This window comes from Corvus hawaiiensis, chromosome 3 (assembly GCF_020740725.1).
Source record: "Corvus hawaiiensis isolate bCorHaw1 chromosome 3, bCorHaw1.pri.cur, whole genome shotgun sequence".
Lineage (NCBI taxonomy): Eukaryota > Metazoa > Chordata > Aves > Passeriformes > Corvidae > Corvus > Corvus hawaiiensis.
This window is the reverse complement of record NC_063215.1, coordinates 34,070,686-34,084,471: the sequence shown is the minus strand read 5'-3', so window position 1 is coordinate 34,084,471 and position 13,786 is coordinate 34,070,686. Positions and strand designations below refer to the sequence as shown.

At 34.6% G+C, this 13,786-nt stretch overlaps 1 protein-coding gene across 2 annotated transcripts in view; it reads left to right on the top strand.

The window, feature by feature from the left end:
• LOC125322963 (pleckstrin homology domain interacting protein) overlaps positions 1 to 13,786 on the top strand; it is a 108,801-nt gene that overhangs the window by 84,698 nt on the left and 10,317 nt on the right. For both annotated transcript variants that reach the window (XM_048297427.1, XM_048297426.1), the window contains exons 28-36: positions 2,095 to 2,206; positions 2,424 to 2,485; positions 4,069 to 4,224; positions 6,183 to 6,303; positions 8,012 to 8,137; positions 10,122 to 10,194; positions 10,590 to 10,640; positions 10,932 to 11,081; positions 12,518 to 12,670. In XM_048297427.1, coding sequence (XP_048153384.1) covers positions 2,095 to 2,206; positions 2,424 to 2,485; positions 4,069 to 4,224; positions 6,183 to 6,303; positions 8,012 to 8,137; positions 10,122 to 10,194; positions 10,590 to 10,640; positions 10,932 to 11,081; positions 12,518 to 12,670 — 1,004 coding nt within the window. The remainder of the gene's footprint in view (positions 1 to 2,094; positions 2,207 to 2,423; positions 2,486 to 4,068; positions 4,225 to 6,182; positions 6,304 to 8,011; positions 8,138 to 10,121; positions 10,195 to 10,589; positions 10,641 to 10,931; positions 11,082 to 12,517; positions 12,671 to 13,786) is intronic.

Below are 13,786 nucleotides of genomic sequence, written 5' to 3'. Positions count from 1 at the left end.
AGTGACAAGGTTGATCAAGATCTACTCGTATGTCACTAAGCTTTGCTCTTTCTTCATGGTTATGGATCTGTTGTCTTGTCCTCCTCTGCTATGCCATGTTTTTGCACAAAATTGCAGCAGCACCAGAATGATTGCCATAATTTGTTTGTAAATAGCCTAGCCAGGCTTCCTGGGCTGGCAACTGTATTTCAAGAAATTTGCAGTCTGGAATAAACTGAAGCTACACAGAAAGTATTGGAAGTACCAGGACCTTTTATCAAGCTTCCAATGCAAATAATGTGAATTTTTGTTGTTGTTTGGGTTTTGTTTGTTTTAGGGAAGAATATTTTCTTATCTATTATATTTTTAATATTAAATTTATATTAATGTATGAATCCTTTTAGAGGGAACAAACATAAGTTTGAGAAATTACAGGTTCTTATTTGTATTCCGATTCTATTTATTGCATATCTTTATCTTACTAAACTTACTAAACTTCAAGTTTAATATTTGGGCTAAAAGCTATTCCAGTAGTATTCCTGCAACTTCAGCTGTATGTCTTAGACAGGTGTGCATACCTGTCTCTTACATCGCAACCACTGTAAATTCAACATACATTTTATGTTATCTTCAAGTGTGCTTTATGTGGGGATACTCAGTTCTGGAAAATTGGGTTAGAGCCACCTTCTTGTAAGAGATTTTGGACTGCTCTCTGCATAGATGAGGTAGCACAGAGGACGTGGGGAAAGTAGTGATTCAGGCGATGGTTCTTTCAATCATGTTCTTTCCTGCTTTAGCATTCTGTCTGTAGGAATGCTGTGACCCTTGAGAACTTAGAAGCAGCTGCCACTATATGCCCCTTCAAGTGGCTTTGTTCTGCTTAACGTTCAACTCAGTGAAGTCACTCACAGTTGTACCTACGCACGTTTCTTTGTAAAACTGATCACTAGGGAAGGCCAGATTGGAAGACTGTAAATTTATAGCTCTTCAGAAAATAATTTATTATTTTAAAATAAAGCATCAGCCCTTATTTACATTTTTGATCTTGCATTTCAGATATTTCTGGTTTACCTGGTCCTATTCAGCACAATTAGGACTATTAACAGAAGCTTTGTAATTGTCCTGGAATTACTTGTGATCCATTAAATTTAAAGTATAAAAAAAATGCAGTAAAGAAAGCAGACCATTTTTGAGAATATATTTACTTCCTGTTAGTTCAGACAACTTCAGCAAGCATTTGGGCAGAGGTTGGATGTGTTGAAATGGAACAAATACTACAGCAGTTGAGAGTGTATATCCTATGAGCATAAAAATGTGTTGTTCTTGCAATCTCAGACTTAAATTACATTTGTTCTTGTATTGAGCTGAATACTACACTAAAAATTGTTTCTAAATTTTGTGGCATGTGTTGTAGAAAATGTTAGCATTTATGATGTTGTGTAATACATGCATTCTCATGTGTAATTTTTTTAAATAATGCTTCTGACCTTTTTTCTCAGCTGCGTGAATGCTTTGTGGTAGTTAAGCAATTGCAAGTCACAGTAAATTACTTTGCTAACCTTTTGAGCAAGCTTTAATAAATTTTATTCTATTATCAGTCAGATTGCCTGCATAGTAAAGGGAATGAACCTCTTGAATTACATTTGCATCGCTGAAAAAGCCCTTCAGAAACTAAGGAGGATGAGCTCAGCAGCTTGTAAAATATTCCCCATATAGAAGTGTCATAGTGCTCAGTTATCTTAGGGTAGCAGGTAGTATTTAATGCAAGTAGATTTGAATCTTAAAGGAGTCTTAAAGCATTGAAATGTCTTACCTTTTATATGAAATTAAGAAATAAATTCATAAGTAAAGAATGTATAGGTAGATTTGTAAATAGGTATTTTTCTAAAATGCCACATTAACTTTCATTTTGGTTAAAAAACAATCTTCAGAAAGAATTTAGTAGTTTTGTTTGGGTTTTTTTTAACTGAGCATTGACTCATGCTTGCCTGCTAAGGCTGTAAATGTCCCAAAGGATTTCTGTATTCAAGATCAAGCCAGATATATCTAAAACCTGCTTTTCTTGGGAGGGTAACATGCCTTATATTAATGAAATTATTTTGTGTTCTTACCTAGGTGATCGTTTCAGGTCAGTGATAGACGATGCTTGGTGGTTTGGAACAATTGAAAGCCAGGAACCTCTTCAGCCTGATTATCCTGATAGCTTATTCCAGTGCTACAATGTCTGGTTAGCAAATTTATCTTCGATCTTTTTTATGTTAATTAGTTATTTCATTTGAAGTACTGACTGAGAAACTTGCTTTCATTAAATTCAGTCATGCATTTCTCTGTACCACTTTACTATAATAGTCTGGGGTATATAAATTTAAGTTATGTTACAAACATTAAATAATTACATTGTTGAAGCAATATTAGTAGATAATTCAAGTGTGGTTATTTTTAAGCTGGGACAATGGTGATACTGAGAAGATGAGCCCTTGGGACATGGAGCTGATACCAAGTAATGGTATGTTATCTTAATAATAGAATTTGCTTTACAAGTGTATTTTAAGAAGAAAAAAAAAATGTTATATGGTTTTACATAAACAATCCTATTTTTTTGGGGTGATGGGAGGAAGGCCCACAAACCAGTTGCATTTAAAGAGTATCTTTAAATCAATTACTAAACTAAAAGTGAATCAAGATAAAAGAACTGTGAAAAAACCAGCCATGCTAGATAAACTGAGTGATGTTGAAAATAGACAAATACAAAAATTACTATAGATAATGTACAGTTAAATTTAACTCTTTGTACAGTTAGGAAGGATTGAAGATAAACCCATGCCCTAGATCAGCTTGAGGAAACTGGCTGCTCTAAGATATGTCAGCATTCCTGCAGACATTCAGTGCATTGCAGTTGCAACCTGTGCCTATGAGAGAGTTTGGTACAGAGTAGGATTTTTCTCCCCCTCTGGACCAGCACATGTAGCAGATACACATGCTGCAGAGTGGACAGCATAGCATGGCCACTGTTCACATGTTCACAGACAAGAATGTAGTATTTCTTCTTACATAGGTTTTTGGTTTGTTGGTTGGGTTTTTTTAAGACTTCATAGAACTCTGGTTAAAGCAAAGTAGAATCAGCATTTTCATTTGTGTTTTCCATGAAACATTTGATAATGTTGTCTCTCAAAAATAACGATAAATAATTCTTAATTATTTTAAGTTGTAAATGTGCTCATTTCAACTTTTCATTTTGGTTCAATCCTTCTTTTAATGGGTACCTCCTTGTCATAAGTAAAATACAGGTGTTGGACTGGTAACATAACTAAAATAATTAAAATAGAAGGCCCTGTTTACTTTTTAGTAGAGGCCAATTCCTGTTGTCTTAAGAAAGGAGAAACCATTTTCAGACAAAGGATAGGTACTGCTTAAGATAACTAAACCTGAACCTGATTTTTTCACTATATTCACAAATATCAATATTTGTTACACCTTCTTAAAACTTGTTAAGAGGACCGCTTAACATCATACCTTGAAAATCTGCTGTTACATTATAAATTGTCAATATTGGTAGGTCCTCAAGGGTGCTAAGGTGAGAACACTATTCCTTTGTACACTCAGGAACTCTGGTTTTAGCATTTGAACTCAGAACTGTGACATTGTAGAACTACTACCTGGGGAATGTTTAGCAGAAATATCAAAGTTATCTTAAACTCCCTCTGGAAATCATCTGCCATTCCTTACCAAAACAAGTTATTACCAAGAATGTTGGGTTTTAAACAAAAAATAACTCCAAAACCAAAACACAAGTTTTAACTGGGATAAATTAGTGTCTTAATTGGTTCTAAAATAAATTTTACAATTAGCTATTTGTAAGAGGATAAATCTTTCTCCACGGAGGACTACTGCACCAAACTGCATTGTAAGGATTTAAATGTAACACAGAATAATAAACAGAAAGGATACTGGATACATCCAAAATGTCTTTGAGCAATCAAGAACTATGCATTTGTAAAAATGATTTCATGGTATTTTTGATTTACAGGTATATGCGTTACACAAGATGCAAACATTTATGCTTTATTTAATTTTCATATTACATTCCAGCTGTATTTCCAGAAGAACTGGGAACTAGTGTTCCTTTAACTGACGATGAACGTAGAACACTGCTCTACAAACCTTTGGATGGAGAGTGGGGCTCCAGGACCCGAGATGAGGAGTGTGACAGAATTATTGCAGGGATAAATCAACTAATGACTCTAGGTAAATTCTGAATAATATGGGAAATGTTTTTGGTTTATGTTTTTCAGACAGTGATCATGTGCACTTCTGAAATTACCAAAGTAATTGTGATAAAATACACCTTTAACCTCTTGATTAACTAGAACAAAACTTTCTCATTGAACATTTTAAAAGTTTTTATATAGTGAGTACTTATGAAACCTAAATTTTTTCCTGTTTCCCAAGGTAACTGTTGCTTTTTTGTAGATAATTTGACATATGCTAGGGGTTTTACATGTTAAAAGAAAGTACTTGATTTTTAACTTTTAGCTACCAGATTCTCATGTTCGGGGTTAAAATTAAAACCTTTATGATTAAGAGAATATTAACTACATTACAGACAGATGGGGGGGAAGAAAAAAGTCATAGATTTAATTAGATAATGAATACCTGTGTGTGGATTTTCCCTGTATTAGTCTTTTCTAATTCCTGATTTCTTCTCCATTTTTCCTTAATTATACATAATGCTTAGGAAAAAGTAATTGATTACCTTAGGAAAGCTACTTGCTATTTGGTTGTTGAGCAATTACTCTTTACATAGCTTCTGAAAAAGTAATTGTTAAAAATGTTTAACACATCATTGCAAAATTTACCTGATCAAAGATGGATGTCTGGATGGGGATCCATCAGCAAATACAGGCTGAATTAGAAGTCTTCTGTATGTCTTTATGGGGATCAAAAGGTGTTAAATCAGCAGTCTTAGGCTTTGGGCTAACAGTGGTCATGCATTAAATATAAAAGTTGTCACAGACACTTTGTTTAACTGATTTTTGAAGCACTTAATACAAAGTAAGACATGCTTCAAAAAAGCCACAAAACTTAACTCTTGAAATAATTCTGATTACCTGTATATCCCATATGGTTTCTTTGATGACATACTGCATAAGAAACCTCCCTTTGCATCCTAAACAAAGGAATTACCTGTACAGTGTAGTAAAACAAATTAGAGATTTATGTTTTAAAAAAACTGTGAGGAAATTAAATTTGAGCTGTTTTTGCTGCACCATCTAAGAGTAATGCTTTACAAGGTTGCATTATGTTGTACGACAGACTGCTTAGTTTGGGATTTAGCTATAGCACGTGTGGTGGTGCATATTGGTACAAAGTAGCAGTTGCTAGAACATTCGAAAGAATAAGTAAACAGCTTTTAGAAGAAGAGCAGTCTTTTTTTAGCAACAGCATATTATCTGTTTTTTAAAGACTTTTAAGAATTTAAAAGGTAGTTTCATTGTTTTGTATTGCAGTATTTTTCCTTGAGATATAAGATGTTAGAATGATTTGTCTAAGCCCTCATGATGCTTGGAAGCAGAGGAGGGAAATGGCAACATTGTTTCGGTGCACAGACTTAAATTGCACAGCAGTCCTCTAGCACTATATGGGATTGGTTTTGGAAGGCTTCTTTGCTTTTTGGTAGGGGCAGGAGAGAGTGTTTCTGTTTTACTTTGAGCGTGGATTTTACCCACATCTTACAGAGGCTGAAATAGCACTGTAACTTTTATGGCAGGAATTTAATGGATTGCTTTATTTGAAGATGTGAGAGTGGCAATACAAAACGAAATGAAACAAGCCTGTGCTGTAAATAATGATACTGAATTACATGCCTTCATCTGTATATAATTTTTATACTTTTCAAATATGTATATTATATGTGCACTTGCTGTGCCTCTGGGGAGTGTGGTGCTTCATGCATAACAGAATGGGTACCCAGTCACTGCAGCAATGGTATGTACAGCACACACCTCAGCAAGCATTCTAAATAGAATATCAGAAATAGTTTGGAATATCTAGAGTAGTAACTGTTATTTTTGGGAAACTGCTGTGCATTTCAAACATGAAGAAATAGCGTATATTGCAGGGGGGTGAATCTTGAAACTGCTGTGGGACTTTGTGGTATATAACACTGGGGGTTTTGTGGTTTGTTTGGTTTTTTTTTCATCTAGATATTGCTTCTGCGTTTGTGGCACCTGTGGATCTTCAAGCTTACCCAATGTATTGCACTGTTGTGGCATATCCCACAGACCTCAGTACCATTAAGCAAAGACTGGAAAGCAGATTTTACAGGTTAGACCCAAGTCTCGGTTCTGCTGTGATCTACCAGCAGCTGTAGTTTTGGTAGCTCTTTGTCTTGTCATACCAAACTAGAAGGTGGGCGCACATGTGCGCTTTTACTTTCTTCCGTCTTCTACCCTTGATCTAGGTTTCCATTTTCTAAAACTCTAATAAGGATTGCACATCTCCAAAATTTATTTTAGACCTATATGGCATTCAAATTCCTGATTATGCAAATGACCTGTTCCATGTGAGATTCAAATTGCAGGGTTAGTAAAAGGACTTTAGACCAAAGCATTAAGTTTCCACTTCATAATTTTTTTTAAAGTACTTTTATAATTTTAATATGAGAAACCTTAAAAATACCTCAAGTGGTTTTTTGTCCTGATGTGCTTTAAAAAATATTCTTGCATTATCGCTTAACCAGCTACACAGAATGTGACTTCTTAAATTATTTGTGTTGAAATTCTGAGTTGCTGTACAGCAATAAAAAGAAGTTTATATGTTTTGATACCATTTTGATGTTTTCCTAAACTGCAATTGCAATTGCTGTGGGTTTTATCCTTTTCTTTTTTTTTTTTCTAGTAAATATCTATGTTGAATTATAGTTCTTTAAATTACTTCTGTTTCCTTGAGTTCTTGTTCTATTTCTTGTTTAAAAATCAGTGTTGCTTTAGTTTCTTTTGAATAAATATGGATAGCATTTTGTTTTGGGCCAAATTTCAAAGTTCATTTTTAGTGCTTTATACATGCTAAATGAAGATTGAATTCTAAACTGAATTTGCTTTTTCATTTTCAAAAAAGGATCCCTGGTTTTTATCATTGTATTGCAATATTGAACTTATGTTGTTCCGTGTTTATTGTGTGGTATGAGATAATCCAGCTTTCTCTTCTCTAATGTATTGCTTTGCTGTCAGATGGAGAGAACTTTTTGCTGGATTGTTTCTCTTGTCAAAAGAGTAAGCAGTTATTTTTGGTAATCAACACACCTTCAATAAATTGGGGGTTTTTTTAGTTTGTAATATTGCCCAGGCCTAGTTAGGTAATAAGCAACCACCCTGTGTTGTGCTTTTCAGTGAATTATTATTTTTTTTAATAACATTTTGTGGATTGTTCTGATCACTTGATTTTTGGTAGCTTTTCATGAGACGTCCCTTAAACCTGTAAGTTCTATGCTGTCAGAGTATTTACTATCTTATTATTTTGTCTTTTTTAGATTTTGATCTATTTTTTCAGTTTTGTTTTATGCATCATTATTTATAATGTGGCTATTCTATAATTAGGTTATTAAATCAGGGGAAATCTGATAGTTGTCTATCTGTCACAAAAAGGTATATTCTAAAACACTTTTATTACTATTTTGTTAATCCTTAACTGAGTTCAAAGGTGATATAGGATGGGTTATGTATATCATAAAGGAATAATAAAAGCTGAAGTGTCATAACTGAGTTTTCCTGAGGGGTGTCAACTGTATGTTCTTGAAGCCATTGTATAGATTACCACAGAATATAACATGAGAACAGGAAGCCAGAGGAAGATGCCTTCTGCTGGTCACTCAGGGTGGCGTATCCGATGTGCACGTTTTCTGATGTGAGGGAAAACAAGAGTAAATGAGAAGGAGGATGTAACTTTCCCCCCCCCCCCCCCCCCCCCGTTCATACACATTGCTAGAAATCGTCTTTCTTTCTCCTTTTCTTTTCTGACAACCGTTTCTACACAGGCGCCTTTCTTCGTTAATGTGGGAAGTCCGGTACATCGAACACAATACTCGCACATTTAATGAACCTGGAAGTCCTATTGTCAAATCTGCCAAATTTGTCACAGATCTTCTGCTGCATTTCATAAAGTGAGTTGCTTAGTAGGTCTGTTGTTATTCCTATCTCTTACCAAGGTACGAGCCTTTTTAGATCTGAATTTTAAAGTAAGATAGTTCTTCACTTTAAATAAGCCTGTTGTCTGCTGTTGGGGCAGAAAAGAATAAACCTTATGTTGACAAAGATTTCATAAATTTGTAAAACAAGTTCTGTAATACATTGAGTGGCATAGATTGGCATGGCATTTTATTTTGAGATACTTTCTCCTAAATCATAAAAATGGGTCTGAGTATCTTCATGGAGTTACAGATATATTCATTGGTAAGTTAGGAGTTCTAATTTTGAGTTTGAATACTGGCTGGGTTAACATAATTGGGAGAATTTAATTCTAAAATCTAGATTACAATTTATAATAGGTTTGAAAATGGTGTTTTATATGTATGCAAAGTAAAAATTAGAGGCTTTGTAGTTGACAGAAGTTGTAGCTATCTTTCAAATGTTCTATTATTATCTATAGACAAAGTCAATGAGAAATAGTTAAGATTTTTCAGTCAGTTGACACATCTACAGACCTGAAGTTTGTAAGAGCTTACTGTGTCCACTGCCTTGGTTTGCTTATACACAATGAGCGCTGCTATTTCCACCTTGTAGACACAGCAAGATACTTCGTTAGTTTAACAAAAATTGTGACATTTTTAGTGATTTCGTTTGTCAGTGTTAAATTAAATCTAGTTCTTTTCTATTTTGTGTGTTCTTAAAAAACATTAGAACTTTGACTAGGACTTTGACTCCATAAATAAATGCTCAATTTCTTCAGTACCTGTGATGTCTAATACTGGCTGGAGAATGTAAAACACTTAACTGCTTTAGATGTTAAAAGTTTTAGTGAAATATACACCATTAGGAACAGATATGTATCTAAAGGGCTTTTCTGTTACTAATTTTGTTCTTTAACATCTTTGTCCTACATGTTTTTTTTTCTGATTAATTAAGCAGCTCAGGGTTTTTCAAAGTGTATGTGGCTCAGAGTTTTTCAAAGTGTGTGTTTTTAATTGGCTTAGCTAAATTAGTGGATATTCTTGGATATTCTTATTTAATAATGGCCTATAGCTTGAGTCTATTAATACACTAATTTAAATGAACTAGCAATTCATGTAAAGCCCAGACTTTATTTTTAAGGTTGTAACTGTAAGGTAGAAGGCCTAGACAATGGAAAGTAAAGCCTATAGTTCTCATGAGAATGAAATATCTAGATGCATCTGAGAATCTGAGTCTTAGTTTCTTAAGTTACCTAAGTATCTTAAAAAGCTGAAAATGGGGGGTGGGTGTTGCAGTTAGTTTATCTTTTTTCACCTTCTCTCACAGCTGTTCTAGTGGTAATGGCAGTAGCCTGTATTATGGATGCTGATTCCGGTGTGGAGTGGCTGAGTGTTTACAGTTACAGTGGTAAAAGTGTTACAAACCACTTTTCTTCCCAGTCGTTTGTACTGCTACATAGTAGAACACCTTTGGGCTTTCCTTTGTAGAGGAGTTTTACATGTTAATCAAGAATTGAAAATTAGTGTGTGTTTTGCTGATTTAATTATGCAGGTTTATGCAATAGCAGTGTTAGTCCTTACACACTTGCATTTCAAATGTCATACATTGCGGGTGCTAAATTAAATTATTAAATTGCACTTTTGTATGGTAAATTTACTCTAATGCTCCTTACAAAGCAAGATGGGCCTTTATATAGTATAGGAATAGATTTTTCTGATGGTGATAAATGCATGGTAAAGGATTATGATTTTTAATTTTAAAACATTCACACTGTTAAGTGATCTATATTTTACAACTTTTTGAGCAGAGGTTAGCTTAACTTATTACTGTAGTTCTCTTAGTATTTGTATAGCACTAAACACATTCTCATTTTATTTGGGAATGGCTTCATAAATATTTTCCTTTTCCTAGGCATATTACAGTTGGTTCTACAGGTAAAGATGGAAAATAAATGTTAGCTTGTGTTTCTTTTTACAGAGATCAGAGTTGCTATGACATAATTCTGTTATACAATGCAATGAAGAAGAAAGTGTTGTCTGACTCTGATGAGGTAAGTGGTTGTGTCTTGGGCACTGGCATTGATACACTGGAGAAACAAGACCGCTGTCTGTCCTGTGGAAGACCAAAGTACTGGTTTCAGTCACTGTTAGGGAAGTGGAGTGTACTTTTCTGTCAGTACAATGTTTCTTCTTGTCAGCTAGGAAACTGGGTGAGAATCCAGCCTCCTCTCTTCCTTTAGTGCAGAGAGCTTTAATAGTTTGCTGGAGGATGCTGCTTAGACTTCTGAGAGGTTCTCAAAATTGACAGTTACATGAAAGGCTTCTCAGAGGGACGAGGTAGGACTGTAAAGACTCAAATTATAAGTCTGAAGTATAAAAGAACTTGCCTACTCATATATGCTTATATTTTTTAACCTTTTTATGCGACTCATTATCTTGCTCAAAGGAAGAAGAGAAAGACACAAATGTGCCGGGGACTTCCACTAGAAAAAGAAAGGTAAATGTTTTTAAATTTTTTAGTTTGTTTTTAGTGCTACAGTTGCTAAAATGTATTTTTAAACAATGGAATGTAAAACTGAAATATTTCTAGTATTGTGTAGTGTCAGCTTTTTGAAAGTTTTGAACTTAGTGACATGTTGTTCTACCGAGCTGTTCAATGTAAAAGTATTTCTGTCTGTGGTGCTGCATGTTGTGAATTCATTTACATTCTGTGGGGTAACTTTTCCACTAGATTTTGAAAAAAGCAGCTAGTTTATTTAATATGTACCGGGCAATATTGTCATTTCAGGATCATCAGCCAAAGCGGCGGCTACGTAATCGGGCTCAGTCATATGACATTCAGTCATGGAAGAAGCAATGCCAGGAGCTGCTGAATCTCATTTTTCAGTGTGAAGATTCCGAACCATTTCGACAACCAGTGGATCTTCTTGAGTATCCAGTAAGTATTTTAGAACAAAATTGTTAAGTCGTGGGTTGGTTTGGTTTTTTTTTTTTTTACGTTGACCATTCTTTCAGTTCTTTCAATTGAAACTTCAGGCAACTGTAGTGACAGAATTTTTTTCAGCACTTCGTTGTCACTTGATAATAATGTTTACTGTTCTTTTAAGCTTATTTCAAAATAAATAATACTTCTCTGCTCTTTCAGATACTTTTTTTGGAAAACATTTTATATTCAGGGATGCTTATGCTATTAAGTAAATTACAGCTTTTAAAGCAAATTACACCTTTTGCAATTAAGATGTCTTTCCTTTTCTGAGTGAAAAATGGTCATATATTAAATGCATGTGTTTGGTTGTTGCATGTGACGTGTTGTCAAGGATCATTGGTTTCATTTCAGAGTATAAAAGCTAAAAGTAAGATCATATGAAAACTTCAAGTAATAAAGCAAAGATTTTGCTTGCTTTCCTTCTAGCATATCTTAAGTTCTGTAAAATATCACTCTAGGATGACTAATTTGGGCAAAATTAATTGTCTCAGAGAAAAGAAATGCTTCTCTTTAGGAAGTCACTAGTAGGTCAGTCTTGACACTTCTGCAGCCACTGGGTACCATTATTTTTGAAGTAACCTAAATTCTACACTGTGGCCGACTACAAGTGGCCCTCTGTGTTTGAGATCCTCAAATGAGCTGATAGCACTCTACTAGGCTTAGGCATGAAACACACTGCTCCCTGGTGTCACAAGCCTAACATGCAGAGGCACTCCTGCAGGTTCTATTTGCTCTGAAGGATTAAGTTAACTTTTTGGTTAAATTTGATATTTAAGCTTTTTGTTGTATGGATATGTCTCTGTTTCCTCCATAACCTAGAAAAATGGTTCTGTCATTGGCTTGAATTGGGTCCTGCCTAAGCCTGTGAGTTTTTAATACTTTATTACTTTTGTAAATTGTCAGGTCTCCATTTGGGAAACTGCTTAGATTTCAGAAAGGATGTGATAAGCCTCTGATCAGGTTCAAATATTCAAACTTCATATTTTAAAGCTAATATGTAAGAACAGTATTAGTCTTAGTCCCAAGTTTGAGCTGCTAAGCCACCCAGAAGGCTTGTAGTCACACTTTCAAATCACTGTTATCTTCCTGTCAGTGTGTTAGTAATGCAACCCTTAGGACACAAAATTCTGAGCTCTGTGTTTCAAAAAATCTCTTTATGAAATAAATTAGGTCTATCAGTTAACTTCTAACCTTGACCCTGCTGAGTATGTCTGCAAGGAGGTATGTTGTATATTAGTGGAAAGCAGCAAAATGTCTTCAGCAGTCTTCCATACCTATTTAAAGAGGACATTTGGGTTAAACAGGTTTATCAAACTCATCCTAATGAAAATGATACATTAAGGCTTGGGGAAGAACTTGTAATAAATTGCTTTGCTATTTCTAAACAGGATTATAGAGATATTATTGACACTCCTATGGACTTTGCTACTGTTAGAGAAACACTGGAAGCTGGCAACTACGAGTCACCAATGGAGTTATGTAAAGATGTGAGACTTATTTTCAGCAATTCCAAGGCCTATACACCAAGTAAAAGATCAAGGGTAAGATTTTATTATTTTCCATTGTTGTTTGAAAGAACACTTATATCTGAAAACTATACGACCTAAAAGGCAGAGAGACAGTGTAATTTGATTACTTTTAAAAAACAAGTTAAATTATTTCTGTTCTTAAAACAGAAATATTTCTGAGAAACTATTCTAGCTTTGTATTTGAAAGGAAAGGAATGTGTGCTATTTAAATACCAAAAGTTCTGATGTTCTGCATGTGTATTTTGAAAGTAAATATTAGAAAGTGGGTCTAAAGGGAGCCACAAGGAAGATAAGTTCTGTAAAAACATGATCATGAGTACAATAGTGAAATTTAACTGATAGTTTGGGGAAGAAACTAGATTTTCAAAACAAACACACAGAGAGCTCCTCTACTTTGAAGGTTGCCCCAAACTGAAATATCCAGGTATAGACAGCAGAGGATGTTGAACTTCTGTGCTGTTGACCAGTATGCAGTGGGATTGTAATGAAGCTCTTAGGATTTCTGGGAAACAGGACAGTTGACATAAAGTGTCAGCTTACAAAGCGATTTGTACTGAGATGTCTTGCTAGTGAGAGGTGCAGTACCTGATAGCAGTTAAATTATAGATGCATATTTACACGTGTTCAAGGCTTCTGTGTAGCTTTTCTTCTACTAATATGTGTTTGGTTTTAAGACTAGATTTATTAACAGCTTTTATGTTTGGCTGTTCTAAATAGCAAGTTAATCATTAGGACTTCATTGTTTTAGACGTGGGCACAAATTTCTTAGTAGGTGACTAGCAGGATCAGAGATTACTCCCCAGTCAGTAGCAGATAGTCTCACTCACTGTTGAGGCTGCCATAGCCCATAAAAGAATTACTCTTTCAGTTGCAGCAAATGACAGGGCTTCTGGGGGAGGTCTGAATTCTTTTGTGGTCTTTCTTTTTCTCCTTGACCTCATCTCACCTGACATTAGCTTTGTCTGGTCTCATAGGTTCGTTTGACACTTTCATTTTTCATATTTCTTCCAAACAGACTGGTATAGTAATAAATTTGTCTTTTTTTGTTTTACTCAGAAGTAGAAGTGGAAGGTTCTTATGTCAAGAATTTTAATATTCTAGAACCTATGTGTTTTCAGTGCATGCAAC